Here is a 17,636-nt window from a genome sequence, read left to right as displayed (position 1 = left end):
ATGATGGTCTATGGCAGGTTCTTAGAGGATTCAACATTTACAAAGGGCTGTGCATTCATCTAAGAACTCTACAGAAATGACAGCAGTTCTCAATTGACAGAATGGTGACTTCTTCAGGAAATAAGTGGGCATCCGTAAAGGTTGTCTGCTTTCCACCATTCTGTTTAATATTTTCCTTGAGAAGATTATGCAAGAGACCGTTGTTATAGGTCAATGTTTAGGAGACTGGCTGATGACATTGACCTCATGGGTTGCACCAGTAGTGAACTCCAAGACCTCACCAAAAGTCTCTTTGAAAGAGCAGGACATTACAGGATGGAGAAGTCAGAAAATCATGGTCTTTGACCAGCAGGAATAGAACCAGTGCAGACGTCACCATGAACAGCGAGAAGTGACCAGAATCCAGCACTTAGGAGCAGCCCTGTCTGAATATGAATTGCCATGGCAACTTCAACGTTGGCGGCACTGAGCAGGTTGTGGACCTTCAGCTCCATCAGATTTCCCACCAAGTACAGGTTCTACAAGTCCCTCATACTCCCTCTAAGTCTCCATCCTAATGAACAGCTGCCAGATCTGGACGCTTCATTCGGACACAGAACACTGCAGGCAGTACTCCAGCTAGGCCTAAATTGGAGGGCTCTCTGCCGTGCTATAAAGAGGCCCTGCCCTGCTATAAAGAGGCCCCGCCCTGCCATTTCGAGGTGCCACCCTGCCATTTCGAGGAAACGCCCTTATGGCTTGACTCTTCAACTTGCCATGCCTTCCTTGAAAATCTAGAAGTAACATAACGCATTGGCATGTACATGTACTTTATAGTGTTGATCCTTCGACTGTCCCTTATAGTCACCAAATTGATGCATCTGATCCACTTACATTCGGTTTAAATGCAGATGATTTATTTTCCACACTCCTCCTCATGTTCAATAAACATCATGCACACGACGGTATTTATCATTATGTTATATAAAATTATGGAAAGTAACTTAGAAGACATCTGATGGCTAGCAGTTGTTATCGTTGTGGAAATTGTGCATTTCATGCATAATATTGTCAAAACAATTATTTCAACAAGTTTTTCTTAAGAGTTTTAACAATACATCATGAACTTCTAAAATTACAAACAACTGTAAAAGTATTTTCTGAATTCTCAAATGAGTATACATATAATTTATTTGTAATCTGAAACACAAGTCTAGTTTCAAATAAAAAGTGCTCATGTATATCATGTTTATTCTTTTTCTCAATAAAAAGCAAGTGAAAATTATGCTGAACATGTGTAAAGTACGTTACGTCATCAGCATTGAAAGCAATTGGGTGTATTAACTTTTCCATGAAAACGACGAAAGTTTGCTCGCTTTTGCCACGTCACCAGGTACAACTCTCTGAGCAAGTCTGTGCCCCAGGGGACTCTAGAGGGAGGTCTCCATTTACATGTAGACTGCAGGTTTTTTTTGGCCAGATTTTATAGCCGAAATTCGGCTATGTTCCCAATCCCAAAAATTATACTTTTTTCCCACAATGAGGAAAAAAATTCCCAATTTCCAAAAAAAAAAGAAGAAAGAAGCGTCTAATGCGTATTTTATCTCAATTTTAATTCAATAACATCTAACAAAGTATTATATGTTTTTGTTCTTTTAATTTGAATGATTATAAAGAGTTATATCAAATTTAGTATTTCCCTAATCAGTGGACTTTTCGTTTGGAAAAAAAGGCTAATGAATTTATTTTCCCAATTTCATGAAAATGCCGATAAAATTCCCAATTCCAAAGCCATGGGCTATCTTCCCAAAAAGTGGAAAAAAAACCCTGGGCTGTCAGAAAAAAGCTGGATGTACAATGTGAAAGAGTGGACATTCCTCCCAATTTATGAGTTACTGTCAGCAGCCAAGAACAAACTTTACTGGCGGAGGATCACTGCATCAGTGTCCCTCATTTCCCCAGACATGTCAAGGGAATGATGATGATGATGATGGTTTTTGTTGCTTTTTATTTATAAGTCTGTGCCTATTGAATTGGGAAAAATAGCATGGTTCCTAATTGCAAAAGTAACATTTTTTCCAAAAATCTTACCAAAATTTCACAAAAAGATGTCAAACTTTTCCAAATAACTCAATCATTTTATGGTTTATTGAGTTTATTATATAGCGATATAATTATGTGGCACTTTATAATATACATTTTAAAATGCAGTAAAGCATGCCTTTATAAACAAGATCATGATTTATATGGCTGAAAACTGAAAAATATATAGAAAAAAAAACACAACTGAAAATGGTTTCTGCTCAATATCTTGAATTTTGATGGAGCTTTCATACTAGAATTATGTGCATATGTCAACCAATGTGAAAATTGTCAGACCTCGTAAATTTCGGATAAAATTAGCTGAGGTCTGGTATTATTCCGAAATTCTCCATCCTGGTGTCCAACAATAAATAAAGGCAAACTTTGTTTTGGTTAAAATTGAATATGAAACTATGAATATTTGAAAACAATCAGTACATATTTATGTTCATTTTAGGGTAGTTAAGGTTCGTTAAAATATAATAAGTCAGCGATTTTCCTTGTCCAATTGGGAAAAGTACCTGTACCGGTCCAATTGGGAAAAATTGAGTCGTGAAAACCTCAAAATTGGGAAAAATCGAGTCGTGAAATCCTTAAATTGGGAAAATCGCGTCGTGAAGTTTGGGTCTTATTGAATACATCATAAAGTTCAAACTTAATTGAACATACCCATTAAAATAATCATTTGCAGGCATGCCTTAATGACCATTACTTAAAGTAATAAAGTTGATATAAATAACAAAATATTATATAGAAGACACAAAATCAATTACTAGTTGTTTTAATCTCTTATAAAGCAATGTCTCTCGCTTTCATTTTTTTGAAAATTTCAACAATCTTTGATGTTTGATCATCACTCAGTTGCTGGCATCCCTCTCTGCACAGCATCATTAGAGCTGTCAATGTGTCCTGTGATAGACGGTGCTGATTGGTCGTGCAAAGATTGTTCATTAGACTGAACAACCTTTCCACAGAGGCAGTGCTGGAGGGCATTTTAAACTACCATAAGGTTTCAAACCGACGTCAAACAGTACGCTGGCTGCCTGACAAAAGAACCGCAAACAGTAACGACTCTATTGATTGAACGCGCTGAATAATAAAACCCGAAACTTTCGATCGTTTTGAGAAAAAATTTGGACGCCGATTGGGATTTTTCAGATGCCGATTGGGAATTTGGGAATTTTTGCTCGATTGGGAAAGTACCGTTTACCGGTACATTATAAAGAAGGAGGAAAATCGCTGATAAGGGCAAGGTCCGGTAAAATTTAAAAGTAATCAAACCTCATCTCCCAGTGTGTATTTTTCACAACTTTTGGAATTGGACCGGGTCCCATTTGATTGGGAAAGAGCTTGGCGTTTTGACTTAAATTGGGAAATTAGTGTTGTTATTTTGCATACTAATGCTTCAAAATTCAGAATAAAAGTGTTTTCAATATTATATGTACTAACGTTCATTTTATAGAGCGCGATGGGTGATGAACTCATTGTTGAGATCTAAAAACAATTATTGTTTTTGAAACCTTCAATTGGGAATTTTAAGGTCCCATTCAGGAAAAATGTATAAATTTTTCCACTTGGTTAACAGCCCTGAATTTGTTTTTGAATGAAAAAACATCAACACTGTTTCTTGTAAGATTTATAAGTCTTCCTCATGGCTTGATATGTAGGTTAGATGCAGACCTTTCTTTAAAAGTGAATGAAATTTAACCCTTTGCATGCTGGGAAATTTGTCGTCTGCTAAAATGTTGTCTGCTTAATTTCTAAAATTAGCATTTTCTTCGATTTTTTTCAAAGAATACTATCAGAATAGCAAACAGTTTGGATCCAAACAACTGTAAAAGTATTTTCTGAATTCTCAAATGAGTATACATATAATTTATTTGTAATCTGAAACACAAGTCTAGTTTCAAATAAAAAGTGCTCATGTATATCATGTTTATTCTTTTTCTCAATAAAAAGCAAGTGAAAATTATGCTGAACATGTGTAAAGTACGTTACGTCATCAGCATTGAAAGCAATTGGGTGTATTAACTTTTCCATGAAAACGACGAAAGTTTGCTCGCTTTTGCCACGTCACCAGGTACAACTCTCTGAGCAAGTCTGTGCCCCAGGGGACTCTAGAGGGAGGTCTCCATTTACATGTAGACTGCAGGTTTTTTTTGGCCAGATTTTATAGCCGAAATTCGGCTATGTTCCCAATCCCAAAAATTATACTTTTTTCCCACAATGAGGAAAAAAATTCCCAATTTCCAAAAAAAAAAGAAGAAAGAAGCGTCTAATGCGTATTTTATCTCAATTTTAATTCAATAACATCTAACAAAGTATTATATGTTTTTGTTCTTTTAATTTGAATGATTATAAAGAGTTATATCAAATTTAGTATTTCCCTAATCAGTGGACTTTTCGTTTGGAAAAAAAGGCTAATGAATTTATTTTCCCAATTTCATGAAAATGCCGATAAAATTCCCAATTCCAAAGCCATGGGCTATCTTCCCAAAAAGTGGAAAAAAAACCCTGGGCTGTCAGAAAAAAGCTGGATGTACAATGTGAAAGAGTGGACATTCCTCCCAATTTATGAGTTACTGTCAGCAGCCAAGAACAAACTTTACTGGCGGAGGATCACTGCATCAGTGTCCCTCATTTCCCCAGACATGTCAAGGGAATGATGATGATGATGATGGTTTTTGTTGCTTTTTATTTATAAGTCTGTGCCTATTGAATTGGGAAAAATAGCATGGTTCCTAATTGCAAAAGTAACATTTTTTCCAAAAATCTTACCAAAATTTCACAAAAAGATGTCAAACTTTTCCAAATAACTCAATCATTTTATGGTTTATTGAGTTTATTATATAGCGATATAATTATGTGGCACTTTATAATATACATTTTAAAATGCAGTAAAGCATGCCTTTATAAACAAGATCATGATTTATATGGCTGAAAACTGAAAAATATATAGAAAAAAAAACACAACTGAAAATGGTTTCTGCTCAATATCTTGAATTTTGATGGAGCTTTCATACTAGAATTATGTGCATATGTCAACCAATGTGAAAATTGTCAGACCTCGTAAATTTCGGATAAAATTAGCTGAGGTCTGGTATTATTCCGAAATTCTCCATCCTGGTGTCCAACAATAAATAAAGGCAAACTTTGTTTTGGTTAAAATTGAATATGAAACTATGAATATTTGAAAACAATCAGTACATATTTATGTTCATTTTAGGGTAGTTAAGGTTCGTTAAAATATAATAAGTCAGCGATTTTCCTTGTCCAATTGGGAAAAGTACCTGTACCGGTCCAATTGGGAAAAATTGAGTCGTGAAAACCTCAAAATTGGGAAAAATCGAGTCGTGAAATCCTTAAATTGGGAAAATCGCGTCGTGAAGTTTGGGTCTTATTGAATACATCATAAAGTTCAAACTTAATTGAACATACCCATTAAAATAATCATTTGCAGGCATGCCTTAATGACCATTACTTAAAGTAATAAAGTTGATATAAATAACAAAATATTATATAGAAGACACAAAATCAATTACTAGTTGTTTTAATCTCTTATAAAGCAATGTCTCTCGCTTTCATTTTTTTGAAAATTTCAACAATCTTTGATGTTTGATCATCACTCAGTTGCTGGCATCCCTCTCTGCACAGCATCATTAGAGCTGTCAATGTGTCCTGTGATAGACGGTGCTGATTGGTCGTGCAAAGATTGTTCATTAGACTGAACAACCTTTCCACAGAGGCAGTGCTGGAGGGCATTTTAAACTACCATAAGGTTTCAAACCGACGTCAAACAGTACGCTGGCTGCCTGACAAAAGAACCGCAAACAGTAACGACTCTATTGATTGAACGCGCTGAATAATAAAACCCGAAACTTTCGATCGTTTTGAGAAAAAATTTGGACGCCGATTGGGATTTTTCAGATGCCGATTGGGAATTTGGGAATTTTTGCTCGATTGGGAAAGTACCGTTTACCGGTACATTATAAAGAAGGAGGAAAATCGCTGATAAGGGCAAGGTCCGGTAAAATTTAAAAGTAATCAAACCTCATCTCCCAGTGTGTATTTTTCACAACTTTTGGAATTGGACCGGGTCCCATTTGATTGGGAAAGAGCTTGGCGTTTTGACTTAAATTGGGAAATTAGTGTTGTTATTTTGCATACTAATGCTTCAAAATTCAGAATAAAAGTGTTTTCAATATTATATGTACTAACGTTCATTTTATAGAGCGCGATGGGTGATGAACTCATTGTTGAGATCTAAAAACAATTATTGTTTTTGAAACCTTCAATTGGGAATTTTAAGGTCCCATTCAGGAAAAATGTATAAATTTTTCCACTTGGTTAACAGCCCTGAATTTGTTTTTGAATGAAAAAACATCAACACTGTTTCTTGTAAGATTTATAAGTCTTCCTCATGGCTTGATATGTAGGTTAGATGCAGACCTTTCTTTAAAAGTGAATGAAATTTAACCCTTTGCATGCTGGGAAATTTGTCGTCTGCTAAAATGTTGTCTGCTTAATTTCTAAAATTAGCATTTTCTTCGATTTTTTTCAAAGAATACTATCAGAATAGCAAACAGTTTGGATCCTGATGAGACGCCACGTTCTGTGGCGTCTCATCTGGATCCAAACTGTTTGCACAGGCCTTCAAAATTCGGTTCCCGCACTGAAAGAGTTAACTACAATAATTGGTGAGATGTTAAAAATCCAGCTTCCTGACATGGTAAAATTTCTAAGTTGTATTTACAAATTTTCAGCTCGAAGTTTACATATACCATATGACAACTGTATACACAGTTGAATTTAATAGTCATACATGATTTTAACTTCATCTGTAAATGATATGTTAAACCTTAATTATAGAATTTTGTTTCTGTTTAATATGAATGTCTTTTGTTTGATTAGAAAATATAAAATAAATTCACTTGTAACCAAACAACTAAACATTTCTCAATATTTTAAACTTGTTAATGGTACATTTGATGAGGCAATGTTCTATTTCGTAATCAAAGTCACTTCAGACAAAATTGTAAATACACGCCCACAGCTGTCACAAGTTCAACATTTATAAGTATAATATAACTCTTCACTGTTGGTTTTGTAAGATAGTGTTATTTATTTTCTGGCTACATGTGCGTGGATTTAGAAAGACAGTTCATGTACATGTTTTAACAGTTGAGAGTTCTTCATTATAAGTAGCTCAACATAGTTACATGATAATATTTTGATATGTTTTGGATACCAGCCAGAGATTTGTAATGCAGTTTATAGATTATATACCATATATACCGCTGATAGATAGAGCTGAGTTAAAACTGCTTAAATCTAGTTCTCTGTGTTGGCATGTTGTGACGGTTGTCACCATATCAAGCTTACATGTAGTTATTGAACTGAACTACAATTTACTGTCACAATAGGCTGTGGTGTCAGACATGTCTTTTTCTAGCAAATGTTGTTCACCCAAATGTATTACAATTTGTTTGTATTGCTCTGGTTGGCCTGTTTGAACTCATGAGCCTATGCTTAATTTGAAATATCACATTTAACTGTATACCTCATATTTTTTAATAAAGATCAAAATGATACACCACAAAACCTTTTTTTATTTTTGCACATTTAACAAAATGATTACAGCAATTAAAGTCTTATTTAGTCTAAATTTAATGCTCTTTGTTCTTTTTTGAACTTGCCTGGGCGTACGACTAGATTAAAAAATAACTTTCCCGGACCAAACTTTTACTTGTCAGGGGCAATAGGACAACTGTTAATGTAGAGCCCTGATTTTATAACTTTTAGCTTGTTTGTTCTTCATTTCATTTCCAATGCTAAATTATCAAGCATGCTTGTTTTGCAGATTTAAGCGTTTTAAAGCCTATTTGATTCATAATAAAATATGTTGTGTTTAGAAAAAGCATTAACCAAAGAATGATTTTAATAGGAGTGATGTTTTTCTGTTGCTTAAAGTCACATTATTAGATTGCTGAGAGTTTCAATTATTTTAGAGTCTTGAAAACTACTGTGAAACCATTTATTTTCGTCGGCACAAAATTTCGCCCTTTTAAAAAATATGACTATTTCGTCCGCTCTTAAATTCGTCCATTTCTGGTTTTGAAAAAAAACGTCCGATTTGTTTGTAATACATGTTATACGTGGTTGCGAAAAAATCGTGCTGGGGAAAGAGAGGTGATACAGCCTTATTGCATTCGCGTTTTACAGGAAATGTCAGTTGTCAGTACACTGTATATTGAACACACCTTTGTGTCAAAACCGGATTTAACTTGAGTGTGAATAGTCGACTGTTTCATGTTCTTTGTATCAACACCATCTGTGTATCTGTATTATAAGTATACCAGTCAACAAACAAGGTGCGCGCTTCCGCATATGGGTATTCGGACGTTCAAAAAATTGACCAACGGTTTAGCGTTCACGCCGTCGAACGCATAAAGCAATATAACTCGTTTTTTTTCACTATTTCTTTATTTGCAAAAAATACTAGTGGCTTATAACTTACCTTGCAATCTTTTTTTCTCGCATTTTGCGAGTGTGCGAGTGTTAATTTCGAGCCCTGTGTATATGCGTGGATTACGCTGGAGTTAAATGCCTCATGCCTACGGTAATTCAGTCTTATTTGTTTCAAATATGGGACATGATTGTTCGTTAGGATCTTGAATTCGTCCATCGGTCGAATGACGAAAAAGGCGAAAATTAATGTCGGACGAATAATAATGGTTTCACAGTATTTAGAAAATTAATTGTAATTGTCTTTTTAATTGGCTTTCTATTAAGATGCCCACAATTTATGTCAGCTTCTTCTTGACAACTACAAATTGATTTTCAATGTCAGTTTACACTTATTTTGATTTTGAATCCAAACTTTAAACATTGTTTTCAAAACGAAATTTAAAATATTTGTCTGAAATTAGTGTGAATTTGTTAAAATATGTCTTAATTATTGTAGTTTTAGCCCCAGGTTTTGGTGAAATGCTAAGAACAATAATTTTGATGAAATGCTTACTGATTACTCACTGAATGCTTTGGTTTCTCTATTACAGGAATGCTGGAGTGGAACTTCTCAAGGTAAGTCTTTAGTACTCATGAATCAACAACATCGGCATAAAAATATATACCATCTTCAACACTGTCCCAGATAGAACCCAGCCAGGAGATAAAAACAACAAATGAAGAAAGCTGAATCTGATGCTATACTTTATTTTTTCAACTTTATGTTCCTAACAGGGTCAAACTTCAGTGAAATGAGCCTTTCTCTGTGAAAATAGGGCTTAATGCATGCAAGTCATGTCAAGTATCGTTCTAGGTAAGATCAGGGACAACACTTTCCGCCTACACTGAAATTTCATCAGAGAGAGACTTCCTTTGAAAAATCCTTAAAAGCTGAATGTGGTGCCCCTGATAAGCCTCACTGTTATTTGAAAATATCTTCACGTGAGCGTAATACAGACTAGACTGTAGGATTTACTGAATGAACAAGATGCAAAAGTAAACACGAATATTATCGTTGATCAGGTTTTTATGCCCCCAAATCGAAAGATCGGGGTTATATTGTTTTTTGCCTGTCTGTCTGTCACTGTGTCAGTCAGTCATTGTATGTGTGTGTCCCAAAACTTTAACCTTGCTCATAACTTTTGCAATATTGATGATAGCAACTTGATATTTGGCATGCATGTGTATCTCATGAAGCTGCACATTTTGAGTGGTGAAAGGTCAAATTCATCCTTCAAGGTCAAAGGTAAAAAAAAAGAAGCGGCACAATAGAGGGGTGTTTCTGACAAACACATCTCTTGTTTCTCTGACTTTTGGAAAGGGCCTGGCCTTTTTTGCGGGGAGAAAAATCGCGCAAAACACCGGATTTTCGGGAATATAAGGAAGGTCTCAAATTATCAATTTAACAACTTACTCTTTTTAAAACAAATTCAAGGCAACAGATAATTTAATTATGCAATATTTTTCTATTTTCTACACTGGATCAGGTTAACTTATAATATATCAGGGCCCCCAATCCATTTAAGGGGAAGCGGGTCGCTACCCTCATGAGGAGGAATTTTCGCGGCGTTTCGCTTTTGGGGGAATTTTTTATGCCCCCCATAGGGTGGCATATAGCAGTTAAACTGTCGGTCAGTCAGTCTGTCCGTCCGTCCGAACACTTTAATGGTCATAACTTTTTCAATATTTAATATAGCAGCTTGATATTTGGCATGCATGTGTATCTCATGGAGCTGCACATTTTGAGTGGTGAAGGGTGAAGGTCAAAGTCAACCTTCAAGGTCAAATGTCTAATATATGGCGTCTGTCAGTCTGTCCGAAAACTTTAACATTGGCCATAACTTTTTCACTATTATATTTGGCATGCATGTGTATCTCCTGGAGCTGAACATTATGAGTGGTGAAAGGTGAAGGTCAAGGTCATCCTTCAAGGTCAAATATTCCGTCAGTCCGAAAACTTTATCATTGGCCTTAACTTTTTAAATATTGAAGATAGCAACTTTATATTTGGCATGCATATGTATCTCATGGAGCTGCACATATTGAGTGGTGAAAGGAAAAGGTCATCTATCAAGGTCAAGGTCAAAGGTCAAATTTTGCAATATTGAAGATCGCAACTAGATATTTAAAATGCATGCGTATCTCATGGAGCTGCACATTTTTGAGTGGTGAAAGGTCAAGGTCTTCCTTCAAGGTCAAAGGTTGAATAGATGGCTTCAAAGCGGCGCAAGGGGGCATTGTGTTTCCGACAAACACATCTCTTGTTTCTTACTCTCTCATTATTACATTTGTACATGTTTGCACTATATTCATTTCATTTTTCATAATTTTGTATGTTTGACAAGATTAAATTGAAATAGAATTGAGATATAATAATCATGAGACACATCTTATTAAAAAAAAAATAATAAAAATTAATTATTTCAGGGGGATTTTTCCCCCCCAAAAGGGGAAAAGTTTACTTTTCAGGTGGGGGACTGCTGCCGAAATTCGGCCGCAGATTTGATAGATTGAAGGCCCTGTATATTTAAAGTTTTTTTTTGTTTTTTTTTGAGGAGGGCGGAATTAATCTAGGGGAAAATTGACCTGCTGAGGGAAAAAAAATCTGAGGGGAAAGGGCTGTTTTTCGGCGGGTCTCAAAGAATGATTTAAAAAAAAACTGTTGATAAACTCATAAAAATATTAATTTGTATTATTAACTAGAAATAATTTAGTTGTACTAATTTATAGGCAATAAGCCTTTGGTTACATAACATTGTGCAAATGAGTGGGTGGGTTAACAACATAGCAATACTACCAACTGACAAATCCTCTTAAAGTGGACACTAAGAACAACAGTCACCTGTCTACAAGGGTCACTTTTACCATTTCTCTTGACTGACTGCTGTTCTCAGATCGGACTGTGTATAAAAATGGCCATGATTAAAAGATAAACATCAATATCTGAGTATTAAGCGTCAGCAGTCTGTAGTTGTAGTATTATTTTTGGCAAAGCTCCTTGCAAATGTTTGAAAAAACCTGGAGATATTCCAGTTTTTAACGTAATTATTAACCTATAATTTACCGGTATGTTATAAAAGAAACCTGCATGTCATATTAATGTCTTGTAATATTAAGAAAGTACCATAAGAGAAAAAGTTTTGGGAAAGATTACTTCTCAGAGGTAAAAAAAGCATGACTACAGTACTCTAACTGCAATAAATCCACAGGCATACCACTATAGGCACTTAATGACAAAACAATTTGACTGAGAAGAGAGTTTGTCACTTTGTAGGGAAGCACATTCTTTAGAAAGTATGGTAATTGTGACAAGAACCTTGGCCTGGTAACACAGACTGTTGAGATGTACTCAAGTTCTATGACCTGTGGGAGGGAAGTAATAGTACTTTACTATGATATTTTCTCTGCTTAAGAGTGCAGCTGCTGTAAGTGATATGCAGTATTGGTGTTAATTCAACCATAATTCCTGTCACAAATTTTGACGAGCTGATTGTGAGTGATTTATTTCATAAAACATTTTCGTGACCATTTTCTGCTCCCAAGCTATGTGGCATGGCCAGGAATCAAACTTGGAATCCTTGTATTTGCCAGTCTAACAGACTTACCAACTCAGATTAGCCTGCCCGGTTGTAATACCGGCTGTAGGCGTAGCCTGCCCGGTTGTAATACCGGCTGTAGGCGTGTGAAATTTCCAAAATATCACCCATTTTTATTTAAAGTCATAATACTTGTACAATTTACATACATTTTGAAGATTTATACTGTCCAAAGGTTAACATACAACATTTATCATCTGATTATCAATCTTGTTCACAACCCTCTGAGTATTCAAAGGTTAAGTTTAACAGTAATACGATTCATTCTCATAGTTGAATTGCCTTGTGGGTGGATATTAGATATAACGGTATTACATGCCATTACATAAAAGCTAAGAATTTTACATGAATTACTAGGCTAGAAGAAGACAGACTTTTTTTATTGCTGTCACTGACATTATTTACTACAGCCATTGGCAGATTAGAAGACAGACCTCTTTTATTGCTGTCACTGACATTATTTACTACAGCCATTGGCGGATTTGAGCAATTTCTTTACAACTGGATTGTGGTGCACAAAGTTTCTTGATTTCAGTTGTCTATGAAATGTATGAGTAATATTTACCATAGTTCACTTGGTTTTAGATTATGTTTTGTGTTGTTTTACAATTAAAGGCTTAGGCTGAGCTGAGCTACATGCATAGATCATCCAAAATCTAAATTGTTTGTTGTTATGTTTTTAATATATTACTTGGTGTATTGCATACATATGAATAAAATTGTAATGCATTATTACATGTTTATACACTTTACGAATCAATACATATTACTGTACTTATCACATTTCCTATGCATGTTTTCTGTTATTATTAGTTACACTGTTAGTAACTGATGGTGTATGGGATATACACCCTCAGTAATTTCATACCATACAAAGGCAAAGCTTGTGTATGGTATGAAAGTACTGAGGGTGTATATCCCATACACCATCAGGTACTAACTGTGTAACGATTATATCTCAACAAACCGACTACTTGATTACTCGGGGTGTATGGAAATTACTCGGGGTGTATGGAAAATACACCATCAGCACGTGACCGCTCTATACCAATCAGATTAGATCATTTTTGTAGGAGGTGAGATATTTGCACGTATGAGACAAGAAGAAAATATCAATTCATACATTTCAGTTATGTTCTGACTGACTGAAGCCAAATGGAATGTTTTATTTTGGAAAAAAAATCCTTCAACTTTCTCAGTTATAAAAGGAATCTTTAGAGCTTGGTCAACAAAGTCACTTACTATAAGTATAACAGGAAATTATATTTCAACTACTTTTACTATACAAAAACACTAAACGGATTTCTTCCTATTATAGTAATACTATGTACATGTACCTCTACAAAATGTGCTTTCCTATATAACATTATCATAAATACCATTATTGTACAATGATCACACTTTTAAGGCAATCAAACTTTGCACAAAATTCTCAGCATAGCAACACTTTTCCAACACAAATAAAATTGAATGCAATCTTAACATATATAATTTATGTCAATGCAAACAATATAAACCAGTGACAATACATGAACTCATTGTACTGTTACTTACATAATTAACAGAAGGCAAATCAACCCTCACTTCAGGGCTCAACATTAACGGTTGTCCTATTGCCCCTGGCAAGTAAAAGTTGGGTCCGGGCAAGTTATTTTCTAATCTAGTTGTCCGCCTGGGCAAGTGCAAAAAAGAACAAAGAGCATTTAATTTAGACTTCAATTGCTGTAATCATTTTGTTAAATGTGCAAAAATAAAAAAGGTTTTGTGGTGTATCATTTTGATCGATATTCAAAAACGTAAGGTTTAAAGTTAATGTGATATTTCATTTTTGGGCAAGTGACTTTATGTTCAGGGCAAGTAGATATTCTATGTACTTGCCCGGCAGGGCAAGTTAGTTTTTAGGTTAATGTTGAGCCCTGCACTTTAACAATGTCTCTATTATAAAATGTATTGAAATGAGAATCTTTATTCCTTGAACCTGTGGTTTTAATTATAATCACACCGTGCAATCGACTAACGCATCGTCTGCGGTTCATCCATCAGCTGCCGAAGTGTATACATGTTGGGTAAAAGCAGAGTGTAAGTATTTCCCTATTCTTTATATATTTTAAGCATTGAATTGAGCAGATTTGCGTGTGTTCTTTGAGAGGCAAAGTAAGAATGACTTTGTGAACGTTATCCTTACCTTCGTAGCTGCTTACTACTAAAGAAATTCGTTAGAATGTGGTTAAAAATCAAACAAAAATCACCACTCTTTCTGTTAAACTCTAATTACACAGGATTTAGACCAAAGATAAATATGAACAACATTTTATTGAAATATTTCAATATCATTTCTCTTCGGTTATTCCAAATTATAGCATCCCACATGAACACAAAACATTTTTATCAACGTTAAAATTCGAGTGGGGTTGGAAAAACGGCTTAAGACAACGGCTGCGGCTACTTATTAGATGATCATGACATCGGCTGCGAAAATAAAATTATGCTCAAGCCATCGGCTGAGGCAATGAAAATTGGCATGATGAGATGTGGACGTTACTCATTGACCATACTCGATAGAACTATCAGATATTTTGATCTCAAAAACAGTTTTAAGATTTTCATTCGTATTTTGAAATAACATGGGATGAGTGAGTGGATTTCGTTTTAAATAATTCATACTTTGACATTATTGAAACAAGTCATTTACACGCAATTTGTCTCCACATCATGTAGAGTACACTTGACTCTGGCTGTGCCGAAGACGGATAAATCGAAGTAATGGAAACTTCAAACTTAAATGTTCATTCCCTTCTCAAATTTGAGATACAAAGTTTTTCTAAATTGAAACGCATGAATGAATTTACAAACTTAAAGACAGGTACATGAAGGTTGACAGTAATGTTGGAATTTCCTACTGGAGTCAGCTTTCAGAATCGTTTGTCACCTGTATCTATTTATAACTAGTCAGAAGTGTACGTGATATAAATCGAGTTACTCGAATATCTTTTATCTCAAAATAATTATAAAACAGTCCACTCTCGTTATCTTGAAGTCGGCGGGAACAAGAAAAAATATCGAGATAACGAGAGTTCGAGATATCCGATTTGGCGTTTTCAAAGAAAAAATGAGACGAATATTTAATTTGTTTTTAACATCTATATACCTGCTAAGTGGTATAACTAAAGCCGGCACCGTTTGGCATAATACTCTCTACTACCCCATCTATTACCTGATATATACGCGTTTTTACGAGACACGATTAAATTAATGCTTAAAATGACGTTTTAAGTGTTACAGAATTGCATTATCACATGCGGTTATCATTTTTCTAAACTGTCGAGTAAACATCCGGTAATGTTGCTATTTAAAGTTATGATGCAATGGACGTCCAATCAAGACAAGGTTTTCCATCTGAACATGCATAAATCACGTTCCGGAATACTGAACTGTACATATACATTTTGTAGTTCTGCAACTTTGCGACGGTTTATATACCGGTACACATTCTTGACGTATTTTATACCATATATAAGCAATCTTCGTAGTTTCACAAAATTTAACGACAAAAACAGAACTCTCCAAATTATTCAATCGTTTCGCGTTGCAACGCTTTATAATTTTTAGGTTTTAAAATCGTCAAAAGATGCATATAATGGCTATATTAGAGCATGGTTAATGTTCAGTATTACTGTTTCCTCACAAATATCATAACTAAAACGAAAACTTACGAATCTGAAACAACTTTTTTCAATTTTGTCAATTTACCAAAGCGTGAAAAGATCCCTTTAACCAGAACACAATATTTAAAACGCCATACTCATACCTGCCAGCTGATGGAGCTTATAGTCCAGGGTTTGGGACTTAAATCTACATGTACTCCATAGTAGTCAGCACTGTTTACTTGGCCTTGGCAGACATTTAGGCAGCCATCGATTTTCATCATACAATGTTTTCACAGGGTTGTTTCCTAGAAAAGAAAAGTTTTTCTGATGGAAAAACAACAATATCACCATAAAACATTATATGACATTTCCAATCTGTGTTATTATGTCCCCCTTCGAAGAAGAGGGGTATATTGTTTTGCACATGTCGGTCCGTATGTCCGTCCATCCGTCCGTCCTTATGTCTGTCCACCAGATGGTTTCCGGATGATAACTCAAGAACGCTTAGGCGTAGGATCATGAAACTTCATAGGTTCCTTGATCATGACTCACAGATGACCCCTATTGATTTTGAGGTCACTAGGTCAAAGGTCAAGGTAACGGTGACCCGAAAAAGTGAAATGGTTTCCGGATGATAACTCAAGAACGCTTATGCCTAGGATCATGAAACTTCATAGGTACATTGCTCATGACTCGCAGATGACCCCTATTGATTTTCAGGTCACTAGGTCAAAGGTCAAGGTCACGGTGACCCGAAATAGTAAAATGGTTTCTGGATGATAGCTCAAGAACGCTTATGCCAAGGATCATGAAACTTCATAGGTACATTGATCATGACTCGCAGATGACCCCTATTGGTTTTCAGGTCACTAGGTCATAGGTCAAGGTCACAGTGACCTGAAACAGTAAAATGGTTTCTGGATGATAACTCAAGAACGCTGATGCCAAGGATCATGAAACTTTATAGGTTCATTGATCATGACTTGCAGATGACCCCAATAGATTTTCAGGTCCATAGGTCAAAGGTCAAGGTCACGGTGACCCGAAATAGTAAAACGGTTTCTGGATGATAACTCAAGAACGCTTATGCCTAGGATCATGAAACTTCATAGGTACATTGATCATGACTCGCAGATGACCCCTATTGACTTTTAGGTCACGTGGTCAAAGGTCAAGGTCACGGTGACTCAACTAAGAAAAATGGTTTCCGGATGATAACTCAAGAACGCTTACGCCTAGGATCATGAAACTTCATAGGTACATTGATCATGACTCACAGATGACCCCTATTGACTTTCAGGTCACTAGGTCAAAGGTCAAGGTCACAGTGACTTTGACACAGTAAAATGGTTTCCGGATGATAACTCAAGAACGCTTACGCCTAGGATCATGAAACTTCATAGGTACATTGTTCATGACTCGCAGATGACCCCTATTGATTTTCAGGTCACTAGGTCAAAGGTCAAGGTCACAGTGACAAAAAACGTATTCACACAATGGCTGCCACTAAAACTGACAGCCCATATGGGGGGCATGCATGTTTTACAAACAGCCCTTGTTTTATGATTTGGTTGCAGTTTTCAGTAAATTACAAAAATAAGTAATTTGGAAATCCAGACATTCTTATTACAAAGATTACTAGATACAGCCTTGATGATATTGTAGGTGAATATAGTACAAGAAATGGTGAATATCAAGGTGTCATTTTCCCAGCAAGTGTTTGCAAGTACAATTGATTATTGGTAACTAGCTATCCCATGGAGTTGTGCTCCAAATCAGGGCATGACACTCTAAGGAAAGTACTCTTTAATGTCTGGCATGGCAA

General features: G+C 35.5%; 1 protein-coding gene across 1 annotated transcript in view; it reads left to right on the top strand.

The window, feature by feature from the left end:
• Nucleotides 1–17,636, top strand: part of LOC127873332 (inositol-tetrakisphosphate 1-kinase-like) — a 54,941-nt gene that overhangs the window by 689 nt on the left and 36,616 nt on the right. The window contains exon 2 of the mRNA XM_052417175.1: nucleotides 9,120–9,144. Within this exon, the coding sequence (XP_052273135.1) occupies nucleotides 9,120–9,144 (25 nt within the window). The remainder of the gene's footprint in view (nucleotides 1–9,119; nucleotides 9,145–17,636) is intronic.

The sequence above is a fragment of the Dreissena polymorpha genome, chromosome 3, assembly GCF_020536995.1.
Source record: "Dreissena polymorpha isolate Duluth1 chromosome 3, UMN_Dpol_1.0, whole genome shotgun sequence".
In the NCBI taxonomy this organism is placed as follows: domain Eukaryota; kingdom Metazoa; phylum Mollusca; class Bivalvia; order Myida; family Dreissenidae; genus Dreissena; species Dreissena polymorpha.
Note: the sequence above shows the minus strand (reverse complement) of the source record. Positions and strands in the feature narration are given on the sequence as shown.